At 41.4% G+C, this 19,009-nt stretch overlaps 1 protein-coding gene across 2 annotated transcripts in view; it reads left to right on the top strand.

The window, feature by feature from the left end:
• The window catches only part of hdac4 (histone deacetylase 4), a 145,783-nt gene that overhangs the window by 44,585 nt on the left and 82,189 nt on the right, over window positions 1-19,009 (top strand). For both annotated transcript variants that reach the window (XM_080478328.1, XM_080478330.1), the window contains one exon: window positions 5,119-5,181. In XM_080478328.1, coding sequence (XP_080334454.1) covers window positions 5,119-5,181 — 63 coding nt within the window. The remainder of the gene's footprint in view (window positions 1-5,118; window positions 5,182-19,009) is intronic.

Genomic DNA, 19,009 nt, shown 5'->3' with positions numbered 1-19,009 from the left:
TTGCCTGTGTGGAACCTTTTCTTGAGACATGACTGACATAAGACTCTAAGACAGGGTCAAGTTTTTCTTTGTTTTTACGCAGAGTGAAGAAAATGTCTATATTTTATTGCTACTTTGCGAGCAGGTAAGTGTCTTTCTTGGCAGCATCACTAACATCTCAGCTCAGGTCCCAGTGTTTTGTCTGCTACTCTAAAAAAAAAAAAAACAACCAATAAAAACCTGTTAAAACAATTAATATTACAATTTGTTTAGTGGTCTGGCGGACCAGACTGGAGCCTCTTGCTGGCTACTTTTTGACCCATGGGCCTTTATGTTTGACACCCCTGATCTAAGATCTAATTTGCTTAACAATATCTCCTCATCCAGCTTAGTTTTCTCTTTGCTTGTAAGTAAGACGAACAGCAGACTCTAGAGAACAATAGCAAAATACTTGTTGCTGCTGCTTCCTTTTTTTTTTTCTCAACCCTGATCTTATTAATGATCCTAACCTCCTAAAGTGTCACCATGTTATGTTTACATTGCACACTAATTAAGTTGTGCACACGGCTGCTCCGCTTGTTGTCCAGGGACTGTTTGGCATTCATCAGCTTCCGTGCGGTGAAATACATTGACAGTCAGCAACTGGCACTGAGACTGCTCGACTTTTCTGCATTATATGTGTCTACTGAGACTCTAGAATATTCAAACTGTTTAGATTTTTTTCTTTTTCTTTTTAAAAGACGGTCTTTATTTGAGCTGCAAGTCCATCTCTGTGTTTCTCTGTATATTTGTTTGCTCCGGTTCCCATAGAGATTTCCTCCCATCACAGTGTGTCAAGGCAGAGAGCACTTGACCTCTCTTCCTGCTCAGGCGCTGCAGGTCACTGTGGACAAGCCATAAAGCCCCCCCCGGTTACCATGACGCGAGTTTCCTGCACACACGCAGATAAATGCACACACTTGTGTACGTTCTTCACAATCAGCTATCCCGGCGCCTCTTCCACTGAGGCTGAGCTGTTCATTGATGGGTTTTCTAGTGTTTCCGCACAGTAACGGGTTATTTCACAGCAAAACAGCAGATTGTTTAATGTCTGTTTAAGTCACGGGCATCAAATCTGGATCCCAGAAAGCAATTTTTTCAGGCGTGTTTTCAGGTTTGTGGTGCTCTGGTTGTTCTTCTGAACTGCTTTCTTAAGACAAAGTAAACAAAAGCAATACTGCAGACAAAAATGGTTTTGTTTAATTAATATAGTTCACACATAACTATGTATCAACCTATCTACCTAAATTTATACAGACATGCTCACTTTATCAACACTGGGGTCACAGTTCATTAAGCAAGAAGCAGGTCAAACGAGGAATGGGGCCAATTACTGTAACTAAATTTAATATTTCAACTCATGAAGATACACCAACAAACAAGAATGTCCCTCTGGTATTTCCGGATCCGTCCATCCATTCTTCCATCCATCTGTCCGTACTTCCATCTATGCGCCCATCCGTGGACTCATCAATTCATACATTTGTTCCATCCATCCATCCATCCATCCATCCATCCATCCATCCATCCATCCATCCATCCATCCATCCATCCATCCATCCATCCATCCACAAGCAGAAGAAAAAGTAATTCAGTGTTATTATCATGAACATTTGTGTTCATTCCCACACTCGTCTCTTCCTCCACTCATGTGCACCTCCACATTTCCCTTCTCACTCTGTCTGTATTTACTGTGGTTCAAGTCGAGCAAAAGAGATATTGAGGGGACTGAAGGAGGACGTTACAAATGAGGTGACGGCCGTTAGTGTAACAGAGGGAAGATTCCTAGCACTCACTTGCAGTTTCAACTCCTCCTTTGTACGTGTGTTTGGGTGTGTGATTGCTTGGCCTGTCTCTTGCCCGTCAAGCTCTGGTGTCGTCTTTCTGCCATCTGCCACTGCCACCCTACTGACACGCACGCACATACTCTATTCAGATTTCTTATAATAGTCCGTCAATTTGAAACCTTCTCTTATCTCGGAGAGGACTTCTCTCTTGCTTTGTTTGCTCTTCACAAATAAGAAGTCTGTCTGTAGACTTAATAATTTTTTGGGGGGTGTATGGGGTGTGGGGGCTGGGCTTTACCAATCTGGTAAGCTGGCTGACACTGAAGGCCCAGGCTCAGGATGCTGGCAGCGTTGATTTGGTTCTGGTTCTGAAGGGACTGTTGAAGGCTCAGCTGAGATTTGAGCATTCCTGTCGTTTATTGTTGGAAGATTTGCATGGATTCAGACATAATTGGTTGATTCAGGATGTCTTCTGGGGTGGGATGGTGTGTGTTGTTCTATTCCTGATTTAATAAACAAAAACAAAAAAACATTAATTTGGTTCAAATTATTTTCTTTTTTTTTTATGTTTACTTTTCATTTAAAACACAATTATTCAATGAAGGGACTTTGAAAAGCAATTCTCTTCCGCTTGTATTGCTTTCTGTTTTCATCTGCTTTGTTTCTGTCGGGAAAACAAAGGGAGCAGGCTTTTCCCAGAATATGAAATTCAAGAAATGCATTTGGTGTGTGTATGTGTGTACGGCATGAATATTTAATTGGGCTCCTCCTCCTGTCATGTATAAATCATGGAGCAGTCTGCTCGGGCTGAAAATAGCACCTAGCAACCCAGAAAAACAAAGTCCATAGTAGTGGTGGGTATGTCATGCGCCGCTGCTTTCTCATGTGTGACACAGCACATGGTCTCTGTTCACATTTTCCTTCTGCGTGGGTCCCCCTCTCTCATGCCGGTGCCTTCTAATTTAGGACAAACATCGGTGGGGATTTGTGATCTTTCCACGTGCATTTTGCAAAAAAAGAGAAAAAAACCCCTGACATCTTTAAAAATCTTTTCATCGCTTTTGGAAGGTATTTCATCAGTTTCAAAGTAAACCCCGACAGCCTGCTGTCTGTGCTGACACCCACTGAGCATACACAAAGTTAGAAAAATGCAGCTTTAAAAGCGTTTGCTTCCTGAAAGCTGCAATAATTGCAGGATTACTGACCCCGCCATCCGCAGCTGCTGCCAATCTTAAAGATAAACTAATGTAGGCTGAATGATTGCATAATGTCAGCAAGCCTGGCAGCGCACAGCTTGGAGCAGAAGTACGGCAAAAAACAAATATATAGAGTGAGAGCAGAGACTTTCACAGATGCTTGAATTTGATCTACATGAAAAGTAAAAACCAAAAAAAAAATGTATCAAGTAGGTAAAGTTTGAGCCACTATAAAATGTAAATTGACTGGCCTTCTGATAGTTCAGCACACAAGGGTATTTATAGTACAATCGGAAAGCATTAGGACTGTGGTCTATGGGTTTCTGTTTCACTGGAATATATTTTTCATAAGTGATTATTAGGTGCTGGCCTTCAGACTGAAAGACTTACAGGGATAAGTCATCTAACTTCGTTATTGCATAAACGGAGGATTATCACATGATGTCTGTTCTTTTGATTTCTTTGCCAAATATTAAGAGAATATGGCTTTATAATGCAAAAAAGAAAATTGGGTAATAATTGAGAAATATTGATGTGGTCACCAATAAGGATATTTAATATGGTCAAGTATGTCGTTTTGTCTTTCATTTTATACTTGCTTCCTCCATTCCTGCTTCATCCAGACTAAGGCCACGCTTACGGCGATGTTCCGTCAATCTTCTGCATTTTAAATGAAGGTTTTCTGAATTAAACTCCGAAAGCTGATGGAGTGTTTTTCCCCCCATCCTTTGGATTAGTTTTTCTCCGTATTTGCCATTTGAACTATAATCAAGTCCCTAAATCCTACTGAAAAAACTACAATTGCTGTTTACATCCCTTCAGAACACAAGGAAGTCAGAAGTATTTATTCTGGTTTGTGACTCAAGAATGTTCCTGAAACCCAAGTAGAAGAACCTCGTAGTTCATTTCTCTTTAAATGTTCCTTTAAGAAAATATAATATAGATATTAACAATGGGAGGACAGAGACTGACATTGGATTGTTATTACTATCAACTATAAAACTAGCAAGTCCCAGGAGAATATGGACTGGGAGTTATGACCCTCTGGAGGCAGACATTGTTGTTATTGTCCATTTATTGTGCATGTGCAGCAACAGGTCCACCTTTGGGAATACACAAAGTTGTGTTCTTGTGTAAATAAACGCCAAAATGAAATTTTTCACTTGAAAAAGTTGCCAACAAATGGCATGAAAATTTTACTTTGAACAGGCCTGAACTCCCCAAAAACGGGATAAACACTGTTCCGTTATAACGTGTGTATTGTTGGACAAACCCAGAGCTCTCCCAATCGTCAATAGTTTTTCATCATTGTAACTTTTTCTTCTCAGTAACTAACCTGATAATAGTTAAGAGCAACAATTTTTAAAAAGATACATCTGCAACTATGCCCAATGTACCTTTTAGCCGTTCACGAAAAAAAACAACCCACCTTCACCCATTTATATGATGTTGGGCAGAAAGCAGATCAAAACATATTTCTTCAGTTTATGAGGCGTTATTGCGAGAATTGTGCAGATCTGTCTTCCTAATGGTTGTTCACTACAACAACTGTCGCAGAAAATGATTAGAAAACAGAGGACTGAAAAGAAGTAAGTGTGCAGGAAATGGTTCTGCAGCCGTATACTCACTGATCTTATTAGTTTTAGTAGAAACCACATCATCAGACATCACAGACGAGTGCATGTTTTAGTGTCACGCATTAGAGACCTGGCTTCTGGACAAGCCTTGAGTGTAGTTCTGGCTGGACGAGCAAACTCCTCAAACTGGATTTATCATTTTACATTCCAGAGGCGTCAACCAAAAACATTGTTCATATCGTCTGGGTCATTCTCTTGTCAGAAGAATAAATACGCACTCATGGACAAATATAACAGACATCAATTTTATGCACGTCCTTTTGGTGGTGAAGGCAGTTTAGCAAACAGTCTTGAGATGAAGTCTCAAGTCTTCAGTTTTTTTTTTTTTTTTCCCTGCCTCTAAAATATATCAAAGTGTGAAAACTCTCACTCAGCAACAGTGGATGAAATTATTTGTATTTAACATGATCTAAAACTTTGTGATCCAATCATAACTGTAGCAGGACTGATCATATTAACGTGACTTCCCTTCTTTTACAGGCGGCCTGACCAGTAAGGAGCAGCCACTGGAGCTTCTCAAACCAGCTGCACACAACCACTTCGGTAAGTCTTGTGCATTTGTGTGTCTGTGTTTTTGTTTTCAGTCTCGCCACGACTGTTAAGATAAACTCTCCAAAGGGTTTTGATGCGATGGCTGAAATGAGAGGACAGGAATGTGTTGTCAAAGAATCCCGTTTTATCTTGTTGATGATAACGTAACAGAATGATTCATTTTCCATTTAAAAAAAAAAATAAAAAATAAAATAAAATAAATAAAAATAAAATATGTAGTATGGACAACTGGCACTCCATTTATTGATGCACAGGGAGGTTATCGATGCATGATTTCTGTTCATATATTGGACATTATTGTGAAGCATATAAACTGTCCTTTGACATCTCCTGAAAACAGATTCTTCTTCCCTCCTGTGGGATTATTAGTATCTGAATGGACTCTGGTGCTTTCCTGTAGCACCCATAGCCAACAGAAATACTTTGCAGCTGAGTGATTGATCCTGTCATGCGCTTGTTTTTTTTTTTTTTCCTCTTTTAACGCACCACAGGTGATTACAGAACGTTGGCGCTCAATGGGGGCTTTAGCAGTACCGTTGCTGCCTTTGCCTGCTAATGCGCAGCTTAGGAACTCACTCTGTCAGTGCCTGTTTATGAGGAAACTTATCATTTAGTCCCAAGCATGTAATCATTTTCCGCCAGCTGACGTCGCACGTCGTTTTTAGTACACGACGATGTATTATTCAGTGACCGACTCCATTTAGAATTGGCGCTCCGTGTGTCGGTGCCCGTGTGCGTTTACGTGAGAGCGCACGTGAATCCAGGCGAATTTTGTCAGGGCCTTAATGTTCCTGTTGACTTTCGCGTAGGACGGTCGCACCACATCAGCATGTCATCAGCCCACAAGCGGTATGTTTGTCCCATGTGGCGGGAGGAAACGCTGACGCGGCGCTGATGTCACTGACATGGGTGCCAGGACCTGAAGCCGGAGTCTGTTAATGGCATGTTTCGTGGCCCGGAGATGTGACACACGTACGCTGATGGCATAAACAAAGAGACAGATGTGCGCTCATTCAGTGTTAGAGGTTCGGGCCCAAGCATGACAGTGGACCCCGGCGTACAATCAGACAAAAAGAAGTGTCTTCGATGTCTGGAGGGACCCGGAGTCATGGAACAGATGGTGTGGCCCCCACAGAGGCCTGATCTCAACATCATGGAGTCAATCTGGGAGTGCAATGCAGAGACAGACGGCACATCCCACAACCACAGAAGAAAAGTGGCTTCTCAAGATGTTTTCAACAACCTACATGACAAAAATCTCAAATTGTGTCTGCATGAGTTAATCTAAAAGAAAATACGTTACTTCACTGGTCGCATTTAGATTTTTTCAGGTCACTGCACTTTTTTACATTTCTTAAGAGTCTAGGAAAATACAAACGTTAATCTATGTGCTTGGGATTTGTTTTTAGTAACAGTCCTCTTTTCTCTTGCCCCCTTCAATTTGGCCTTGTTTCTTTTTACATTTCTCCATCACATTCCGTTTTTCTCCAGGTATGGAATATTACAAAATTAAATACATTTTATTTAAACTAGTTAATTGCACAATTTTTGGGAAATCATGAATAATTATATTTGATATTGTAGTTGATATAAGATTCTGTCATTTTGAAAAGAATGAATATGTTTGCATGCATGGTGTATAGACACATTATTTATTGCAATATGTTTACCGTGAATGCTGATGAGGATTCAACCAAAGAAAGGTTCAACTTTACACATGTAAAGAACCCCCCCCCAAGCATTACTTAGTTAATGTTTTCTCAGTGGATCAATTATTAATATACAATTAATCATTGCTGTATGACTTGATATACTGGAGGTGTGATTATAATAAAATATACAGCTGGATAAAGACAGTCCCTGAACAGGCCAACATATGTTATCTCGCGCTGCTTTACCACATTGATTTAATCCTTCGAGTGTGGGTTCGATACCTGCCTTTAGTGAGCTGGCATCTTTAATAAGAATTTGAATTAATTTGATGATATTACCATTCACAGGTTATTTAACCCGCTCCCGAATGAGAGAGCGAAACAGAAAGACGATAAACGTGTGGGCGAGTGAGCGTACAGCGAGAGGAAGAAGTGGCTGTGAAACTTCTCTGTATTTGGTAATGATGTACTATAATTCTGTGGTCTGTGAGAAGCTGTAACTTGCGTTCTCTGCAATTAGTGACAAGCAGAGATTAACCTCCGACGGCTGTCTCGTGTGAGTGGGTCAAACACACGTTCAGACCAACCTCCGTCGTACTTACGCGTCTTTCACTTCAGTGCTGCTCGCACGTTTAAGCCGGAGCCTACAATAGACTCTTCAGTTGTCTGTCATTTAGACTGACGTCAAATCTACCTTCTGCAATTTATTCTGTTCATGTGGATGGAAAGAACACCTAGTTCGAAATAAAAATAATGGTGGCGAGAGCATGTAGCATTGACAAGGGGTGCAAACTGGTAATGAATAATGCTATGATAAGCAGGATAAGTGCATTCAGTGACCTTTTTTGGCTGTTGTGTAACCGAGGCTTATAAATGGGTGTTAGGACGCTGACATACAGAGACTCTGGAGAAGCCGTGGGTGTTTAGAGTGGTTTCTTTACTTGAGCAAATAACTCAAGTACCGGATGAGTGTCACAGTTTTGAATTAATTTCCAGCCTTCAATCACTTCCCACTTGAAATGACTTGAAATGTCACATATTGATGTCAGAAAGATAACTTTTCTTCTGATGTTTCCTAACCTGAGAGCCAGTGTCGTTGCTTCAGATGTCGCTCATGCTCCTACGTGATGAGATAAAGTGTCGCAAATCGTCTGCGTTGGAGTTTAAGCATACTGCGCATTGTAGTGCTATGGCTCTTTAACTGGGAGCACAGAGTGATGCCTTCATGGGGATGTATTACAGGATTGTATTACAGGTGACGCTCAACTACAAAACTACCAAGTCCCAAGAGGTTATGGACTGGAAGTCATGACACTCAGGTGGGCAAACAAACATTGTTGTTGTTGTCCATCTACGCGTGCATGTGCAGAAGAGCCATTTACTGCAGCTGTGGGGCACATGTGCAGTTGTAGCGTTTCAGAAAAGTTGTTTTCCGCCATTTTACACAGAGACAAAGTTGAAGTGTTTTCAAAAAGTTCCACCTTCGTTTTGATTTAAAAAGTTTTCAGTTGCCCCGGGCACTGTTGTCGTGTAAGCAGACACCCGAAATGATATCCAACAAAAATTGCCCGTTTCCACTTGAAAACGTTGTGGGGTAAGTGGAGCCCTGGGCTTGTGCTTACAGATTTCAGAATGTTAAGTGAAGTTCACGATAAGTATACAAATAGACAGTTAAGCCCCATTTCACGTCATTTATTAAAGTCTTCATCACATCAAAAGTGAGAGGCACAACAGTACAAATTCAAAATGTGGTTATATTTTAAACCCAGTGTATCTCTAAGGTTAAGAGTTGTAACAGCCAATAAGTGAACAGCATGTAAATGAATTAATATTTAGTATATCAGTACTTGGTAGCATCCATGACCTGAATGTAAAAACACTTTTTTTCTCGACATTTTACTGGGAAAACGAAACAAAACAACAACAAAAAACCCGCTCTCCATCTAGTCCTGGGACTGACTAGTGAATTTAAGACACTTTGCTTCTATGCTCCGTGTTGACGATCACTGGATCAACTAGCTGAATATATTCAGTAGAAAAATGCCAAGTTTGTTCCAGCTCTAAGAATAACTAAACATTTAAGCGCCTGCCAAAAAAAAGGACAACAGCATTTTATTGGAATAAGTACAGTACAATGCTCTATTAACACATTCAGAGGATGTGTTAGAATTAATTAACTGGATGCCAAGAGCAACAGTGACACTTCCTCTCTCTCTCTCTGTGTGTGTGTGTGTGTGTGTGTGTGTGTGTGTGTGTGTGTGTGTGTGTGTGTGTGTGTGTGTGTGTGTGTGTGTGTGTGTGTGTGTGTGTGTGTGTGTGTGTGTGTGTGTGTGTGTGTGTGTGTGTGTGTGTGTGTGTGTGTGTGTGTGTGTGTGTGTGTGTGTGTGTGTGTGTGTGTGTGTGTGTGTGTGTGTGTGTGTGTGTGTGTGTGTGTGTGTGTGTGTGTGTGTGTGTGTGTGTGTGTGTGTGTGTGTGTGTGTGTGTGTGTGTGTGTGTGTGTGTGTGTGTTTTCTGTCCTGTAACGTCCTATAAAATAGGCCTTAATGCGATGGCAGCAGCAGTTGGCACCAGTCACGTCGTGTGTGTGTGTGGATCAGAAGAGGGATCATAAGGAGAATGGGTGTCAGTCGGAGGGAATGATTAATATGAAAGAAACTTAAAAAAAAAAAGAAGAATGAAGGAGAGAGGCAGTGAGGAGGAGGAGGATGAAGAAGACTGTGATGGAAACAGATTTGGGTGCATATTAATCAGTATGACTAAACTGCACACAGGAGGAGGTACTGTACGAGGAGCAGAAGTCGGCACCTTTCAAAGTCACTTCCACACTTGGATGTCAATGGAGGTCGGAGCATCTGTTTGTATCTCTGAAAGCACAGAAGAGGGACTGACAATTACAGACTAAACAAACCTGTATAAGTGAGCGAGAGAGTGTGTGTGTGTTTGCATGTCTGTCCATCCATCCCACCGTATAAGCTAAACTGGGCTTTTTTTTTCTTCTTTTTTTTTCTCCTCTGCAAGCCAAAACAGCTTTCTCCCACTCTGCACAAATTAGCAGCAGCCCACGCTCCACTCACACATAACTGTCAGAGCACAGACGCTGCAGGGAGTGAGGAGGAGGGAGGGGAAGGTGAGAGAAGTGATGGAGGAGGAGGAGGAGGAGGTGGAGGAGGACGAAGACAAATTGAGAGCATTGGGGGAAAAAAATTGGAGGAGCGGAGTGGGAGAAGGAGCAGAAGTGACAGATAATGTAGACCAGAAGTGGTTTTGTAGCTCGCAGAAGGGCTTCGTTATGGCTCCTTTCATCAGTGCCTGCCTGGCGCGCACTGCTGTAATCTGCAAGAAACATGACAGTTGTCTTTTTTTAGTTTTTTTTTTTTTTTTCATGTCTCATTGCTTTTGTGCACATGTCCATTTTCTGTCTGCTCAGCCCCGATATTAAGACACGGACGTACAAGTAATGGTGAGCCAGCGAGCCGACAGAATGGGATGACCTGTTGGTCAGCCCTCTGTCCTCCGGCCCATCTTATCCTTATTTAGACTTGTCAATAATCTATGAGCACTTAAGAATGTGAGAGCAGGTTAGAGGGAGAGGCAGGAGAAGGTAAAATAAATGCGATGAATGGAGGTGGGTGGAGGGACATGGTGAAGGAATGAGAGAGAGAAACGGGAGGGGAACGGCAATTTGAGGAGAAGAGGGCATGAATAAATAGAAAAAGAGGGATGAGGAAAGGCACATTATGCAAATACCAGCAGCCTCATTACCATTTCAAAACTCTGGGAAGGAAATTACAAAAAGTGGAGAGAGATTTTCAAAAAAATTTTTTTGGACTGTGCCAAATTCCTTCTCACTCTGCATCTCCCATTTATATACACAAATCACACACTTGTGCATCTTTATATCTCTGGCGTAATCTTTGCTACGACCCTCAAACCTTCGCACAACCTCACTGAACTGCCGTTGAGTCAAAACTTGCCCACATGTTAAACGCATTTACAAAAAAAAAAAAAAAAAAAAGAAAAACTAAGCAGATGTAACACTCAATCAGAAATAGAGAGGAGTGCAGGATGAAAGCTGACAGTCTTCCTGTTGAAAAGCTCGAGATTGGAGGGCGAGGTGTGTTCCAAAGGACAACCCATCTGTAGGTCACCATGACCAGACACTTGTCTGCCAGCCAGACCCCCCCCCCCCCCCCCGCCGCCGCCACCGCCTCCCTCCCCTCCTCTCCCTGCAACATGGAGTTTAGTGTTCATGTGCATGACTGAATGCTTGACCTTAATCCTCGCATTGTTGATATGTGTGTTTGCTCTATTAATGCAAAGAAACACGACACCCATCATTTTTGGGGAAGCACATTGTTGTTGTTTTTTTTAATGAACAATCCTACATGCTACTCTGGCTTCACATCATCTCTCTCGTTTTATTAGAGTGAATGTTGTGGTTTGCCCAGACCTTCATTTATCGATGATTCACCAAAGCGTATGAGAATGATAGATTTCTCTTACAAATTGTTATTTCCACTATTTTTAGTTATACTTGTCTTTCTCACCAAATCTTTTGGCAATCAGTGGTAGCTGAGATCACGGAAGGTTTTAATGTATAACTCTCCTTTTTTTTTTTTTTTTTTTTGGTAATTTTGGACGAAATGCTTGGATTTATTTTTTCTTTTTTCTGTCAACAACTTCTGTCTGTCCTGTTGTCACCAGGTAGGATGTGATGTTGCATAAATGATGTGAAATATGATCTGTTGTCAACACAATCTGGGGCAGTAGGGCTCCATCTGATTGGCCAAATATGTTGACATGCAGAGAATGAATGCACAGTGCACAATATGTAAAATGTGCTACGATGCCAGTATATTTGGGGTATGCAGTGCAACCCCATATCTTAAATTAGGAGGACTCCTCTCCTTACCTCACAATCCTACAGTTTTCTGTCATCGTAGCAACCACCGATTTCCAATATATTTGCTAGACACACGCATTGGAGCCTTATTTCAGTCAATCATTAGTAAACCTCTTTTATTTATATACACGTGTGACCACAATGAAATGGTTTTGGCAGGTCTTTGCTCGCTGTAAACCGTCTGAACAGCGTTCTCTCGAGCTCTGAAAGACATTTGAATGAGCGCTGACGTCAGAAGGATACATGTCAGGACGAGGAAGCTTGGCTACAGTCCTGAGATGAACTGTATGGGTGTAACGTTGGGATTTATATCAAAAGTATTTGGTATACAAAAAAAGAGTATTGTTTGTACTATTTCATATTAAAATTGCACAAGAGTTATGTCTTACTTGTTCCCTAACAGGCCTCTTTAGACAGAGATAGAGAAACTTAATGGCATCCCCACCCTCCTAAATAAGAATGTGTCTTGCCTTCCTCCCCCCGTTTTGTTGTTGTACTTCATGTAGCAGTGTACCCAATCTGGCTCTCATTGTCTCTGCAATTCTTTAATTTGCAATAAGGGCTCAAATATTGTATTCAATTGTTGCTGTCATAAGGTAACGTCTATTGCCTCCAAAGATAAAATCAAGCCAGCCTCTTCAACCAAAGAACACAAGCTACCTGGGCACGCAGCAATAGTTCATATTTCTTTGGCTGCTGTTCTCCATTTGAGAGACTCACGATAGTTTATTTCTCATTTTCCAGTTTCTACAGCCTGATGAAAACTGTAGAAAAAAAATATATATATAGAGTGTATATATATAAAAAAAACCAACCTCCAATGATGTGTACATTTCTAACAAGATTACATATCGATCACATTCTTTTGAACTATAATCCTCAACCTTGCACCGATTGATTCATCTGCACCTGCCGAATTCACACTTGTCCAAATGGAGGACCACTTGTTTCACCATGCATATGCCCACAAAGGAGACCACATGGTTGTCAGGCCCAAATCCCAAACCCCCCAGATGGGTCCCTGGAGCCACCTACCAACTTCCCCCTGCACCCACCCTCACTCTCTGACCTGGCAGGGATTCTCCTGCCTAGTGCCAGTTTGGTGTAGGAAGGAGTTGGTTGGCAGCTGCTACTTTCCTACGAAGCCATCACACACGCACACGCACACGCACCCGCACGTCAAAGTCACCGCCCAAGGGAAGTTTCCAGATCATTCTTTTGAACTTGTGATGAACTGAAATTTAGGAAATTTAATCTTCTGTACTTTGCTTCTTGTGAAGTCTGTCTTCGCTTCTGTTGCACAATATCACAGGTTCAGTATTATTAGAATATATAAATGAGGCCTTGAAGTCTGCAAGCAGTTGTTTTAAGCCATCACGCTACCAGAAATTGAAAGGTGTCTGTCACTCCAAGATGAAATCGAATTTGATCCTGAGTGAAACGTTAGAGTTTAGAGACAGTTCAAGACAATGTACCAGTGGCTAATTGTATATATAGACATAGCCTGAGGTTGAAGCCTTGATGTCAACCCAGTTAAAGAGAGACATACTCACACTTTCCCCAGTTAGGTCTCAAGTACGGCGGAGTGCTGCGAGCCAGACTTGTTTTTGTCTTCCGGCAGAACAGGCAATGCCTTAACCTACTTTGCCTGCATCGGTGCCATTATCCTGACAGCCACAGCAGGTTGTGAAAGCAACTTTGCGTGGATGTCATGGATGGGCGAAGATTTCTACTGTGTTAGCATGTTATAAATATTGCATATGGCCTGGTGTAGTTTGCCGAGCTGTCTGGCTGTGTGGCTCAGCTTTCCAGGAGGTACCAGACGTCTGGATACTGAAGTAGCATATGCGCACAAATGCTTGTTTTATTTTTATTTTTTTTATAACTTGAGATGTCAAACAAGCAGAAAGGTGGGATAAAGGTAGGATAAGAGGTGTGTGAGTTCAAGGGAAGTTCAAATATTCACAATGAGTGTTTTTACCGAGACAAAGGGTTCTTGAGACAAGACAAGCAATGTTCTTGACACCAAGTATTCACTTGTTCCCAGTCATCAGATACAAAATCAAGCACTTAAATAAGATTTTCTTTTAACTTATTAGTATTGACCACAGTCAAAACAAAGATACATACAAAACGATTAAAAACATACAGATGGCATGGTGTTCGGTTATGCATTCTAATGCCTCCGCAATAATAAATATACCAGAAGAAGACATTCCGCTGTCTGTCTACAAAAGTCGACTAGAAGCTTTGCGGTATGAGGAAATGGAGAAATCAGGGGGTTTGGGTGAAGATGACAGTTTTGGTTATTTCTCAAAAGTTTCTGACTGCAAAAATAATTAAAACATTTAACCTTGAAAGACTGAACGTTACACTGACAGATATTCATACTCGTATGTGCCTTAATGTGTTCTGTGTCAGCTTGTGTGTCAATGTAAAACTAATATATATTCTATACATTCGGCTCTCGCTATTCTTTGCCACTTCATTTCCTGTTAACCTCACTTGTTAATGCAGAGGTGTGTTTTGTAAAGGCTTTTAAAAGTCCTACAAGGACCATATGGGCTCGAGGAGAGTCCTCTTGAAGCCATCTATTATGAATGACCACTTCAAGGTTCAGACCTTTGTTTTTTGCTTGCATGGGTTTGCTAGCATCTGGTCAGAACACCATCACCACCACGGGCTGGCCCTCCTCGGTCCGGGAAGAGGGAGTTCATTATAGACGAGCCCGCAGCCTAATGGCTACAACCAGACTATCAGAGAAAGACCGTTTTACCACAGACTCATTTTAGAGAAGAAACAGGCCACGGTTCTCCATCAGCGATTGTAAGTAGCTTTTATTTCTAAAGGGAGTGGACCTGTTATTAGTTGTGAAGTTGGAAATGCTTTGGGCATTTGCAGAATTGTGACAAAAAAGTTTCATTCGAGAATCTTAATTCCACACTCAACACTTATTAATTTACACAGTTGAATACCTTCCCAACATTTAATCATCCATTCTTTAAGCTTTTTTTTATTTTTTATTGTTGCTCTCCATTCCCATTGCCATTTTACTGCCTCCACTCGATATTGACAAGCTTGTTGCTTTTATCTGTACTCGATCCATGAAAAAAATCTGAGTGTTGCGCTATTGTGCAGAGGGGCAGTCCCGTGACCCATGTGATTTTTAAGAATGCGAGGAGCTGTGCGGTGAGCTGACATCTTTCATAAGTTCAGTTTAGCATCGCTGACAGCTAATGGTTCTCTGTCTGCTGTGAGCTCGGTGCAGACGGGGAAGGCATTACCATTGAGATGGAAGGGAAAGGCGTAAAATATGAATGAACGGCAGCTCCCCACAGCAGCCAGAAGCTAAAATCGGCTCTTTTTATGCTTCGTCTGGCTTTTACAAAGTCTTCTTTGGAGCTGTCAGAATTAGATTTTTGTGTGCATTAGTAGAACCAGATCAGATCGAAAGTCTCAAGCAAACTTCAGCCGATTATGGTTTTTGTATGTCGGTGGAAGTGTACAGATTTTGTTATGGCAGAACAATTGTGTGTGTTATCTCAACACACCATATACAATTAAGCGTTGCTGAAACAACTGTTGTTCGTTATATTTAAAGTCCTGAAAGGACATAATCTAGGGGGTGGCCAACCAGGCAGAGACCAAGAGCCACAAAAATGACGGTGAACTACAAAGAGCCATATCATACAAATTGGGCTGCCCAAAAAAAAATAAAAAAATCTCTCACATAGACACGATGTGACATAAAGTGAAAATACAAACATAATATATGATACATTTCCATATGGAATTACAAAAATTAGACAACAGTCGGCAAGGCATGCATTTACAGCATTAACAGAAATAATTTCACCCCCCCAGCCCACATAAATGTGCAGGGACCGTCTGCAAATTGCAAAACCGCTACAAGAGCGAAGACAGATACTATAAACCATACATCACTGTCAAATCAAGTACTGTGGTATGATCAAGTGAAGGATGCAGTGACTTTGGTGGCATTGCTGCGAATACCAGTTATGTTATTAGGTAATGTTGTGGTATCTGTCTTTGTCTTTGCAGCGGTTTGCTATTTGCAGACGGTCCCTGCACTCTGGTCACGCAACAGGCTGTTCATAGAGAACAATATTGTTTTCGATGCTCTAAAGACAAATACTTTTGAAAGAAAAATGAGCTTGTAGCATATTGTCTACCTCACACTGATGGGAAAGAGGCGTCATTCGTGTGTTGATGACGTTTTGTTAGAGTTGTTGACGCTGGAACTTCATCGAGCTGCGCTCAGCAGGTGTGTCTGAGTGTAATCCACTAATTAACTCCAACTTCTTCACATACCTGCTTCGTGCGGCATATCTGAAGTGTCTTTGTAAGCGAGCCTTTGTTTACTTACGATTGTGTGCTCTAACTAGCCCGACCTGCCAAATATATTGTAGTGGAGTGTCATTGACGCTGTTGGGGAGGAAGTAGCCGTCATGTTGCTGTGTGCCGAGTGATGCATTCAAGTACAACTTAAGAAAGTCCGAGCTCTGAGTTTCACGCAAGAACTATTTGTACTTGGGAGAGCTGCACTCCAATAATTTCAGATAATGGATCAAAGAGCTGCAGGTTTGCCACCTCTGACATAATCCATCCATGATCACAGTGATTAATGCTACTTCATGACCGCTACGGACAAAAGGTGAATAAAATATATCATATCTGTAAAGTACTGCAGGTTTGGGATCAAGCTATAAGGTGTCTATTCATTCATAGAGATGAGGCCATACATATCCAATAATTGTTGTTATGTTGTCTATTTTAGTATAAAGCTAGGCAACCAAGTATAGAATATTTTATATATATAGCAGAGTATATCAGAATGAAGGTAGCAGGTTTACAATATATACACTGGAAAAATAGGAATATCATAAACAAAGTTAAAAGTTATACAGATAGAGCCGATACTTTTCAAAAATTGGCATATTTACACATCACAGGATTTTGAGAATGCTCCGACTGTGTTCTGTGTGTAGACGGTGGAAAATGCAACGTTTCTGAAATGCTGCTACTGCACATGCTCATCACGGCCCAGTCTTCCGCACCAGTTAGAGTAGATGAACAACAACAATTGCGGCCTCCAGAGTCGCATGACAGTCAGTTCATGTTCTCCTTGGAAACTTAAAAACATCGTCATGTAAATGAGGCCCAAATCTATGTTAATATGGCTGCTTTTGAACCTTGTGACAAATGGGAGCTCCCATTGCCAACACCACAAAAGCAAAAACCTCCAGCACCTCATATAGGTGCCTATGCCATCATATATCTTTCCAATAAAATCAAACCATCCAAAGTGGAGTCAGACGGTTTATTCTGAGGTTGTTGAAGTGGCGCTGCTCCTCGTCATATTTCAGCCAAAGCTGTTTGTGTATGTGTGAGAAAGAAAAACACAGCAACTTGGAGATTTTTATTTTCATTTTTCTGTTAATACTTAATATACAAAACACTATGAATTCACAAATCATCAATTCCCCCACAATTATTTTAAACGTACCTTTTTAAACAGAACCAACCATCCTCATGTCTGTTGCCGTGTACAAGCGAAATTAATAGACGTAAATGATTTTCTCATAAGAAAACTTTGCCATGTCTGTATACTTTTATTTTTATTTTTTATTATGTCTAGAATATATTTCATTCTTTGGCTAATTTGAGATTAAATAAGTAATCAGTAATGACAAACTCATCATTCATCATGTATCTAATAATGGATTTCACTTAAATAGCACTTTTCCTCTGCGTAAGCGGTCCACAAAGTGCATTCCGCTGTTAGTCACATTCACCTATTTACACGCCAATGGAGGCTGCTGCCATGCAAAGCCATCTATTAGAAATAGTTTAGGGTTCAGTGTCTTGCTCGAGGACTCTTAGACATGTCGACAGGTGGAGATGGGAATCGAACCCACAACCAACCAATTGGCAGATAACCGCTCTACCAACCAAGCCACAGTTGCCCCCGAATCAGTCTACATTCTAAATCTGTTTTTAATGACAGAGGATCAAAAAATGAAACAATTTTGGGGGACATATTGAACAGAATATGAAAAGCAGTGTCAAACTTACCGTGTGCATTTTGAGATCCCCCAAGATACTAGTCAATGGGACAGGAGGCAAAGAGAGAGGAGAGACGTATAAGGAGGAGAGAGGGGTTACAGAGAGAGTGAGGGTGTGTATTATAAATAACCCAAATCAATAATAAACGACACAGTATCTCACATATTTAGAGTCGGGTCTGGGGTTCTCTGGGGAGATGGATGAAAAAAAGCAACCCTGCCCCCCCATCCCCCTGTCACTATTCAGAAGTGTGTGTGTGTGTGTGTGGGGGGGGGGCATGAGTGCACGAAGCTACAAAAATAAGATCTGCTGTCTATTCTCCCCCCTGAGTATGAACAGGCTTGTGGTTATGGTTTGCATGCATGCCTCGTGCGTGCGTGTGTGTGTGTGTGTCTGTGTGTACATTACGAGTCGGACGCCATCCATTACTTATTCATCAGTCCTGTCTGCCTGGTTGCCACAGCGTGTACTTCAGCATGCCTTGCAATCATTATTCTGCATGCATTATTTAAAGCACACGTGCGTGCTGACGCTGATGCAGATAGCTACACAAGCTATTTATCTCGGATACACTCACTTATCGCCTACTCCGGTTCTTGGCTCGGGCTGTTGTGAATAACTCGGCTTCACATTCATTCGCTTGCCTTCAGGGTTTCTGTCAGGAAGGCTGCTTGGCCCGAAGGCCAAGTGTCTTTTATGACGAGGCTGTTTATTTGCCAAAAATTAGGTTTTGGTCTAAGATATTCTTTCTTGTAACCAGGTACATCCTCCCTGTGACTACAGCTGATGTGACTCTCATACATCTCATTTCCATTTCATTTGCAGAGTAGCTGTTTTAAACACCGCAATATATATATGGATATTTGTTGTTGAATGTATTCAGTATTAAGTAGCTGTCAGGGCATTTCCGAGCACCATTCATACAGTCCTACCTTTGTGAAATGTGTTGTAGGAAATCACTCTAGAGCAAGAGTCTTAAACTCGGCTGAGCAGGGTCCCACTGATGACACTGTCATCTCATTGGAGGGACACTTCAGTCCAATGCTGTGATTTCTCAAAATGTGTCCTCATGTTTCCAAAATTGGATCAGAATACAAAACTGCAAACAGGAGGTGCAGCTATTTTTCTTCATTCTTAAATAACTAACTGAACCCCCGCCCCCGAAAAACCAACAAAA

This window comes from Lipophrys pholis, assembly GCF_963383615.2.
Source record: "Lipophrys pholis genome assembly, chromosome: 13".
NCBI classification, from domain to species: domain Eukaryota; kingdom Metazoa; phylum Chordata; class Actinopteri; order Blenniiformes; family Blenniidae; genus Lipophrys; species Lipophrys pholis.
This window is presented reverse-complemented; position numbering and strand designations above follow the sequence as displayed.